Source organism: Osmerus mordax, chromosome 1 (genome assembly GCF_038355195.1).
Source record: "Osmerus mordax isolate fOsmMor3 chromosome 1, fOsmMor3.pri, whole genome shotgun sequence".
NCBI classification, from domain to species: Eukaryota; Metazoa; Chordata; class Actinopteri; order Osmeriformes; family Osmeridae; genus Osmerus; species Osmerus mordax.
Window position 1 is genome coordinate 15513064 of NC_090050.1, and position 9686 is coordinate 15522749.

Here is a 9686-nt window from a genome sequence, read left to right on the forward strand (position 1 = left end):
CCCAAGGACACAACGTCAGTTGGCACGACCGGGAATCGAACTGGCAACCTTCGGATTACTAGCCCGACTCCCTCACCGCTCAGCCACCTGACTCCCAATATTGAATGAAACCAATATTAGTTTCTTAAGTGATCTTGTGACCAATAAAACACATAGTATATCTGCATTAAACAACCATTTCTGGAGACCTGCATCATGTTCAAACATAATTGTTTAGACCTTAAATGGTTCTTTCTCTTACACTGTGACCCACAGCATGGATTGGGTTACAATCCAAAATGTAACTGATGGCTGCGTAATGAAGCAGGACTAATGAAGCGTAGAGAAGCATGGGACATTTTGTCTGCAGTGTCTCCTCTGCTCTCAATGAAGGGGGAGATAACGTCCTGTTGCATAAGTCCCATCCACACACACACAAGACATAAGGACTGGAAGAGCTTTTTTTAGCACCATTACATTTCAGAGCAATGTTTATCATCCTAGAAAAATCTCAGACAATCATTTGTCTAGCTTAGAGCTCACTCCAAGCCAGACAGGAAGTTTCTGTAAAGATATCGACATATGATGATAGCAAAAAGTAATATTATGCTTCTATTTTTGTTTCTATTACACTGTGTACTATCGTGGCTAATGTTGTGAGGTTATTGAGCCAGGAACATTCTACACAATGATAGCATGTCTATAACATTATATAAAGGAAGTATAAAAGATATACGTGACCACTCATTTTGGTCAGAAGCTGTCACGTGTCTATTTATACAGTACATGGTCAAACAACTGCTCAGGTTACAGTCATTAGAGCATTTTTGCATCTTCTCTCCTTTTCAATTTTGAAATGGAGAGAAAGGGCAATCTGTTCCTATTGAACAGGGATCAACGTCTGCAATCAGACTTGATGAGCTGATTCCCTTCTGCAATTTGCTCCTCTTAATCATGGAACTGAGCTAATTGAAAGCACAAAATACAAGTTTTGTCATATATTGAGTCACACAAACATTGAGCTCATCATTTTACATTCCTGAATTTGAACTGAATTCCACTGAAATGGAAGATTTGACTCCATCTAGTGACCGCATACAACAAAAGAACTCTAGCACAGTTTTAAAAAGACAAATGTGTGAATTGAGCTGAGGTGGTATGTACACTCCTATTCTGACACAAAGTGTTAGATATATGTTGCCTATTTTAATATCAGCATCTCAAATTGTGTAAAATATCTGACATGACAAAAAATTTGAAATGAGAAGTCAATTCAGTACAATGGGCAAGACAAAATCCTTCATATAAAAATGAAATGTTTCAAAACTGTTCAGCAAGTATTAGTGTGCATTTTATTTTCCACAGCGTTTCTATTACACAACTCATGTTTGCAGCATGCAATGTGCTTCTAGTACAGCTGTACTAAAAAAGGCACATGAAAGAATGAATTTCTAAGATGCCATTCCATTGCACTGCCAGAATCCTAACTCTAAAGTGTTGGGAAAGGTCAAGTATACTTGTATGAGGTCGATTACTCTTAACCCAATGTTCTATCCACATCTTACATTTAGTCATTTAGCAGACCCTCTTACCCAGAGCATAATCTTAACAATTACCAAAAAAATCCATAACTTTATACCATGTATACAAACCGTGTCAATCTTGAAGATCAGTCTGTTGATTTTGTTTGTAAATATTTTATGGCATTATAGTGTACACTGTAAGTATGTTCCCATAACATTGAATCAATTGTAAAGACTACTATCTTAAGCTTGCAGCTCTTGTACATTCACCACAAACTACTGTCTACTGCAGCTGTGTCATAGTTCCAAACAGTTACTTTGAGGACATGCAGCCTACCATGGAATTGGGTTACAGGCCTTGCAGAAGTGATACATGAGCAAACTCATTAGTAGTACCCTTAGACAGGTGGTTGATGCTATGTCAAATACACACACACACCACCAAGACAGAAATATGGGTCTTGATTCTACTTATGGACCACAAAATTCATTGAAAACGTTTTGCTCTATATTACATTTCTCTTTTCAGTCAAACCTCAATGAGTCATTATTCTAGCTCCCATGGAGTAGTACAAGTACGAGTTATAGGTATTCCCACCATTCCAAGCAAACCTCAGATAAATGCGTTGGTAAAACTGTGGCCATTCATGTGAAATGCACCATACTGTTCTCACATTCTTTTGGTACTGTCAACTTGTAGCTATGGCATGACAGCATGTAATTGCGCCCATTATTATTGTCCCAGTATTCACAACCCATGACTTGGTAGCAGATGGAGAACTCCAGGATTGCTCCAGGCTGCAATATAAAAGGTGGAACTGGAAGGCGAAATCGGAAGACATCGGATTCTGGCCCATCAGTGGCCAAACGCTGTACGGTCGACACCCAGCATGCCTTGGTGTCAGCCCAGCTCCTCCAGTTAGTAAAGGAGTAATGCACTATGACATTTTTCTCAAAGGCTGAGTTAATGACTTGTATGGTACCAGTTATTCCCTGCTCTGAGCACAAGACATGCTCCAGACATACTTGCTGAATGGATAGGCGCGTCATAAAATCCGGCTGAGCTCCCATGTCTTCAGCAAAGCAGGGCTTGAAGTAGGGCAGAGACAACTCTACTGGCTTCCCTGATGCCACCTCCGAGCTCATCAGCAGCCTAGAGATGACATGAGGGGGTATTGCAGGGTCCTCACCGACTTTAAATACTTTGACATCTTCCAGTTCGAGGCCCAGTGAGTCCACAAAGCGCACCTGCAGGTTTCTTGGACTTTTCTTCCTCTCTGTGGATGAAGGCAGGGACTGGGCTCGCCTTCTTATGATGGGCTTGGTCGGTGGATTGCAAGAGAGACTGCGCCCAAAAACAGGCTCCCTAGATGGAGGAGGTCTAGGACTGGGAGGACGTATTCTGACTGGTGGTTTTACTGGTTCAGGTTTAGGGTCATAGAGATCCCTCAAACGGATTGTTGCTTTGGGTCTGGATACACTGGTGAACTGCATTCCAACTTCATTCGACCCTGGAGAGGCTTTCTTTGTCTGCCGTACCCCAACCTTGTTCATTCTCATTGAAACTACAGAACGGGAATACAACTGTATGAGGAAATTAACCAAACGATAACTACTAGGTCTTAAAGGAAACTTTTATCCTTGTGCAAATATTGTTTCTTGAGCATATTTAGGTCAAATGCACAATTTAAAGGTTTGGTTAGGCATGCATAATTTTACGTTAAAAAAAACTTACTTTTTGAGTTCCTTAGTCAAGACCATCTGCAACTGGCAACAGTCTTGATTGCACTGCTGCTCAAAGTGTTTGTTACTACCCCAATATAAACCACGACTGACATCAGTTCCCAACTGCTTGAATAACCTCTCAGAACGCTAAGGATGCAAAAGTTGAAAGTTGCCAGTTTGGGGTTGTGATCTTTCTTTATGAAATGAGAGGTACAAAACATTTCAGCAGCCAAGATATCTGATACCCCCAAAGTCCTTACTGTATAGGTCACCTTTGACATTTAGCAAGACTCCTACTGTGGATATTAATAGCAAATTGTTGTTTTGATCTTGTACATGCGTTTCTAGGCTAGTGCTTGCCTGGCAGGCTATAGGATGACTGCAGCCTTTAAGATTAGCGCTAGTGTTGCGATAAAGATATTTCATGCCCGTTGTGTCCATAGCCCAACATACCTTGTTGTGGGAAGCCTCACCACGCCTAGACGTAAGCTACGGTAAATGACTACATTACCCACAACGCTTCGGCCCATGTCGATGTAAATTACAGGGTGCTTGAAATGAGAACAACAAGATGCTCTTACACTCTGGTGCATGAAAGATTCGTCATGCAACATAGTATTTCTTGTCCTACATATGGATACTTTAAAACAATTAAAATGCTACATTTCTGTTTATGATCACCCGCTGGCCGCTGGTCCGTCGTGGCATAGCTCGAAGCCATGTTCTCACGCTGTCGTTAATGTTTAAAAAACGCATTATTGTGAGATGCGAAAAGATTATGTGCAGGAAAAAAAACTAATTCAGTTAGCATGCACAAGCTTGGTTTATTTGAAAGTGTTCCAATTGTTTTTCATCGATGGGCACAATCCTGCTGCAACGTACAAGTGGTTACAGCAAGGTTTCTTTCAGGGAAAGGTTGGATAAAATATCGTGGGATGCTGATACAGTGACAAGGTATGCATTACATATGTCGTCCTTGTGAAACGAGTTGCCTATATTTATAGTATAATTTGGGTTACATTTCTCAAACTCAGGCTACATGTGGCACCAGTGCCACATAGCAATATTATGTTATTATAATCGGACATCTGTTGTCTGGTAGCCTATATTTGGTAGTTTGAGCATGTATTTCATTATCATACTTTGAAATGACAATTTGAGGCGACATCTTGAAACAATACACCCTACCCAAACCATTATTACCCTAGTCCAATTTTCTTTGCAAACACTTCCTTGTATATGCTTGTATAAATTTATTTAGGGCAGGCCTAAATTCAGATTAGGTTACTTATTTTGTTCCTATAGCACCAATATGGGGAGGCGAAGTCAAAATGACAAGACCCATAAGTCATTGCAACCTGTGAAAGCATCTCAAGAAAATTCTCTGCCAGTGGATAAAGTAGGCTAATTTCTCTTTTGTAGCTTTTAGCTATAGCCAATACCCAAAAAATTACATTGGAAATAGACATCATTTGTAGAATTGAGTATTTAAGGTTCATAATTAAATCAGTTTCTTACATTTTTTATATTTGTAATCATAGCAGTCTCTGCAGAGACGACGAAGACACAAAATTAACAGCCCGTCAACCAAGCACAACACATCTCAACTCAGGTGAGAGTAACTGCACATCAAAGACCATTTTTTCTTATTTATTATATATTTATTATTGTAACATGAATATGTTTCAAATGTTTACGGCTTTCTGTCCAGAACCCAGCACCAACCAGATGCAAAGCCCCATTCATTGCCCTCTACAGGGGATGGGAAGGAGCACAGGGACCAACGGGGCCCTCACTACAGCCATCACAGAGAACAGAAGCACACTGGTCCTAGGAAAAGTAGATGTGCACCAACTCCACTTCTTAGCTCCCCATCAGAGCCAAGCTCAGACCCACAGAAGGACCAGGCACCAAACCCAGAGACTGTGAAGTTGAGTGAGTATGGACAGAAAAGCAAAGACAGTGACAGTGACCTTTCTGAGTCAGAGAGGCTTCCTGTGCTCCCCTCCCACTGCACCCCCCCTCAGCTCAACCTGCGGGCTGAGGTTATCGACTCTAATGATTTCTCACCACATACCACTGGAAGAAGACGGCAGGGCCACGACAGTTTAAGTTTTCCAGACTTCTTGCCTCCACCTTTTAATGCTTGGAGTCTGGGGCAGCTGGCTGTGTACTACAACATGGAGGGAGGGGGACCCCCTCGCCCCAGGCCAGTCGAGCCACTGGAAAGGTATCTGGAGAGGCTTCTGCAGCTAGAATGGCATCAGTTCCAGACTGTCCAGGAGGAAGGTGGTAAATCCAATGACTCAATTGTAGCTGGTTGTCACCACCGGCCTCATGTTGCTCTCTCCTCCCGCCTAAGTTGTCCCAAGAGCATCCTCCAGTGTCAGCGGGCCTTTCCTCTCACATTCCTCTCCACCCTGGCCAGTCACACTGTCCAACTCTCTGGTTGTTCCTGCACAGCCTGCCGCACCCTGTACACTACCTGCTGTCGCTCCCATGTTCAACACCGCCATTCTCAACTCAGTCCACCGCAGGAGTCTAGGGGCCGGGCCTACCTCCCTCCTAAGAGGAGTTACAGTGAGAGCCGGGCTCACTCGCCTGATAAGAGCATGACACGCAGGGCCCAGAGGTTTGGGAGCCCAGAGAGAGGGAAGAGCTACATGAAAAACATGCAAGCATTTGGAAACATTCGCAACCCTGTTTCGATTCCCACAACTAAGCCTCAGTCTGTAGTAAAAGGTTTGAGTGTTGGGACTGAAAAGAAATTGGGTTGTATTAGGGTAGATGATAAACTACCTAGGGATCACAGGCAGGTTGGTTTAAGGAGAAGTGGTTCTGAGCAGAGAAGTGGGTCCGAGAGGAGAAATGGGTCGGAATGTTTAAGGAGTGGATCTGAACGAAAGAGGAGTGGCTCGGAACGAAGAAGAGCTGCTGTTTCAGAAGCCCGACAACCAGATGTTATTGGTGCAATAGTAGACCATTTACTTGGATCCAAGAATTTAACCATAGTAAAGCCAAATGGAAGGCTTAAACAGGTTGAATTTACAAAGTAATGTCACAGCTTTGATACTGGCATTTGCTATATGTTTACAAACATTGCATAATGTTTAAAAAGGCCAAACAAAGGTTTGCCACTGTCACCTCTACTCTTTCTAATAATACAGTGTTGTCATGGTATTTATAAAACATTTTGACTATAGTACATCTTTACAGTTATCATTAATTTTCAACAAGAAAGGGAATTCAGTCTTCTGAACATGATGTTTTGACTTCTGTCTTGCTGATGAAGTGATTGTTGTAGTTTTATAAACACAAGGTGCTTACTTTTTGGTGCTTCCCTTTCATGTGAATAAAGAGATTAAGAATGTAAAATTGTACTTCCGTTTCAACACACATTTTGTATCACTGTCCTCAAATTGTTTGAACTCCTCCTAAGTATTACTTGTGTGAATACAAAATTGTACATTTGCAATTGGCATGATCTAGGATAAATTATTTCTAGGTTGTATGTTAAGGCTGGGATTCCTTACACTCATATAGCTTCAGTGTACATTTCAGTGGAATGAACACGTCTGTTACTCTGTCATATGAAGGACCAAACCTGCAATACTGCTCATGACTGGTGCTCTGAAATAATCGAACGCGGAACTATTGCCATCCGCCTTTGTATTACGTGGGACATACATAAATATGAACACAACATAATGGAGACGGAATCGCAGCGCGCTTTAGAGTATTTGACAGAAATAGAAGAAGCAGCTGAAGATGTCCTTGCAAACAAACAACAGGTAAAATATTTTCGATCCATAACAAGTGGTTAATGAGATCGTGTTGTCAGTCATTTCAGCAATTAATTGCAATTGGCACCAAAGATTCTGAAGAGAAGGAACGTGCATGAATATATTGGCTTACTACTTTGTCATTGCTGAGCTAGCTAGTTTCGCTTTTGTCCATCATACTTTTTATTTTAGATTGTGGATCTAGATAAAAAGAGAAATGGAAACAGGGAGGCGTTGAATGCTTTGCGTAATCCGAACTCATCAAATGGTAAGAGATTTTTTTTACCAGAGGTTTTGACGTAAAAAAAAAAGAAAGTGTTTAAAGCTGACTGCCTCATTTGTTTTTTGTTTTTTCAGAGAAAGTAAAGGTTTGCTTTGGAAATATGTTTATAAAGTTTCCTAAAGCCAAGACGACTGAGATGATTCTTAAAGGTTAGCCATAGCTTCTTATTTTTTGTCCAGCCACTTTTTACGCTACGCATGTGCAACCATTGCAGTGCACTGAAACATAATTTTACTGTTTAGACCAAGACCAACTAGACAAAGAGATAAATGATCTCCGTAAAGTGTTGAAAGCAAAGGTTAATCGTCTCAATGAGTTGCAAGGTAAGGATTTTTTTCTATAGCACATTTTTCAGCTACCTGGATTGGGGTTCAGCTTTGCTCTCAAGTATTCCGGTATTTGTGAAAATGGTCTCTTACCTTACACCTTTGAATGTTGACGTGTTTTATCTCTATTTACAGGGAAGCCTGAGCTAAGGGGCTACAATCTGTCTCCTCTCTCTAATGATGAGATTAAAGCTATCAACAGCCTGTTGAAGAGATGAGACACAACCCCACACAAAACACAGACCAAGTAGGCCTATGCCAGTTTTTCACCCACTCCCAAAGGTGTAGATGTGCCTTCCTTCTCTCATTCATCTCCTTACTGACCCATCCAACCTCCTCCACAGTTTACCATAACCTTCAGACTTCAGGCTGCACCCTCCATAGCTGACAGTGCCATTCCCAATTCAGTCTTGTGTTAGAATAGAGGCTCAAGTGGTCTTTGGAAGTGGAATATTCATCCCATCCTAAGCAGTTGCTTTAAAACTTTAAAATCTTGTTGCAAATGCTGCCACAAGATGGCAGTGTCCATTGAAGAAGCCTTGCAAATTGACACTAGAAATATATGGAAGATCCATCATCTTTAATCTTCAGAATTTGTACTTTGCATATGGTTTACTGTAGCTATTTATATAAATAAATAACCAAAAACCTTTCTTCTTTTTGTTTTTCTGAAAGATTTGTATTGTTCTCTGACATACTTTGTTCCACTGGCTATTTTGTGAAAAAACATGATCTATATTTTTTATTATTTGGAATACTCTATTTAATTTGACTATAGTACTAGTGGTCTGTAAGAAGTGAACAAGATTAACATGAATAGGCATTAGAAGCCCAGAGACTTATACATGTTTTGGAATGCCTGTGTCACTGATCTGACAGAGGAGATGGGTAACAGCTGTGTAGAGAGGCACATGTTTTCACCTATCCACTCAAGTAAGATCAGGAACTATTTTAGAGGGAGAGGAATGTTGGAAGGATGGTTGTATGTGAAAAACACAAACAGGTCCTGAGGCGTTGTTGGAGAGGGAGTATACAGGAACTGTCACATGATTGACAGCATGGCACCAACTCATGTCTTTGGTACAAGTGGCATGCTGTGGCATGGAGTTATGGAACCAGTCCAGAATGAGGAATTGGATGACTCATTTTAAGACTCAATAAATGTTAAACAGTCACATAAAACAAGGCATGCAAAGGTACTAAAGGAGATAAAGAGAAGGGGAGCGTTAACAACATGCCTGACACGGTATAGTACAAGGACTGGACCGTTTATAAGTGTAAAACAGGGTTGCGGTGGCTTACTGGGTAACAACATTTTTGGGGGTTACATCTTAAAATGAAGTCCCAAAAAAACCCAAATCAAGCGGAGCTGGTTCATGCAGGAGACTCCAAGACCATAGCGCTGTCAGTCAGCATCTCATATCACACAGTCCGGGCACACCTACTTTAGCAGGGCAGTATTATTTAGACCAGGAACTCACCCACACACCTTCATTGCTAATGCGACATAGGATGGTCAGCGCTTTACTCCTGCTGCCTCCACACTTGGTTCTATGTACCCTCTTTCGAGGGGGAATGTGTATCGCAGCTCTCTGTACGGATGTCGATACAGTGTCTCAGTTGGGTGCGGCAGAGAGATGGTGCCGACAGTCAATGTGTTCTTTACCTACTGCTTGAATGCAAAGTCTTCATTTCTCAGAATGTAATATTTAAGCAATGGTACAGTTTGAAACATTTCACAAGCAGATGGGATGGTGTCTTAACCCTCGTGCTTCCTTCGAGTCACATGACCCAAAGGTTCATAACGAATCATCGTTGTGTTTACCCAATTTTACCCAATACAAAAACAAATAAAAATAATTTTCTTTTAACCTTCGCAATGTGGGGGGTCTGAGACAGCCCAACAGTTAAAAGAAAATGCTTCACTTTGTTTTTGTATGCGGTAAAGTTGTCGCAATACGACGGTGGGTCACAATGACTGATGGGTCAGAACGACCCGAAGATAACACAAGGGTTAACTATTACAGCAGGGGTGTTAAAGGCCAAATAGGATGGACACTTACTATGC

The 9686-nt window shown here is 41.3% G+C and overlaps 3 protein-coding genes across 5 annotated transcripts; 2 read left to right on the forward strand and 1 right to left on the reverse strand.

Annotated features, from left to right (window-relative positions):
• Window positions 1–1308: 1308 nt before the first annotated feature.
• Window positions 1309–3676, reverse strand: ppp1r3db (protein phosphatase 1, regulatory subunit 3Db). The gene is made up of 2 exons (XM_067240974.1): window positions 3238–3676; window positions 1309–3067 (listed from the first exon to the last, which is right to left on the reverse strand). Exon 2 carries the CDS (start codon window positions 3060–3062, stop codon window positions 2148–2150), a length of 915 nt encoding a protein of 304 aa, XP_067097075.1. The 5' UTR covers window positions 3063–3067; window positions 3238–3676; the 3' UTR covers window positions 1309–2147.
• Window positions 3677–3789: 113 nt separating this feature from the next.
• On the forward strand, window positions 3790–6579 carry fam217bb (family with sequence similarity 217 member Bb). Of its 2 annotated transcripts, none has more exons than XM_067240972.1 (4): window positions 3790–4181; window positions 4533–4626; window positions 4769–4839; window positions 4939–6579. In XM_067240972.1, exons 1-4 carry the CDS (start codon window positions 4084–4086, stop codon window positions 6281–6283), a joined length of 1608 nt encoding a protein of 535 aa, XP_067097073.1. In that variant the 5' UTR covers window positions 3790–4083; the 3' UTR covers window positions 6284–6579. The 2 variants fall into 2 exon arrangements, with proteins under 2 accessions (XP_067097073.1, XP_067097074.1); XM_067240973.1 differs by having other exon boundaries at window positions 4772–4839.
• A 317-nt stretch (window positions 6580–6896) lies between these two features.
• On the forward strand, window positions 6897–8270 carry pdrg1 (p53 and DNA-damage regulated 1). Of its 2 annotated transcripts, XM_067240977.1 has the most exons (6): window positions 6897–7018; window positions 7202–7277; window positions 7367–7441; window positions 7535–7615; window positions 7754–7865; window positions 7963–8270. In XM_067240977.1, exons 1-5 carry the CDS (start codon window positions 6935–6937, stop codon window positions 7834–7836), a joined length of 399 nt encoding a protein of 132 aa, XP_067097078.1. In that variant the 5' UTR covers window positions 6897–6934; the 3' UTR covers window positions 7837–7865; window positions 7963–8270. The 2 variants fall into 2 exon arrangements, with proteins under 2 accessions (XP_067097078.1, XP_067097077.1); XM_067240976.1 differs by having other exon boundaries at window positions 7754–8270.
• The last annotated feature ends 1416 nt before the right edge of the window (window positions 8271–9686 follow it).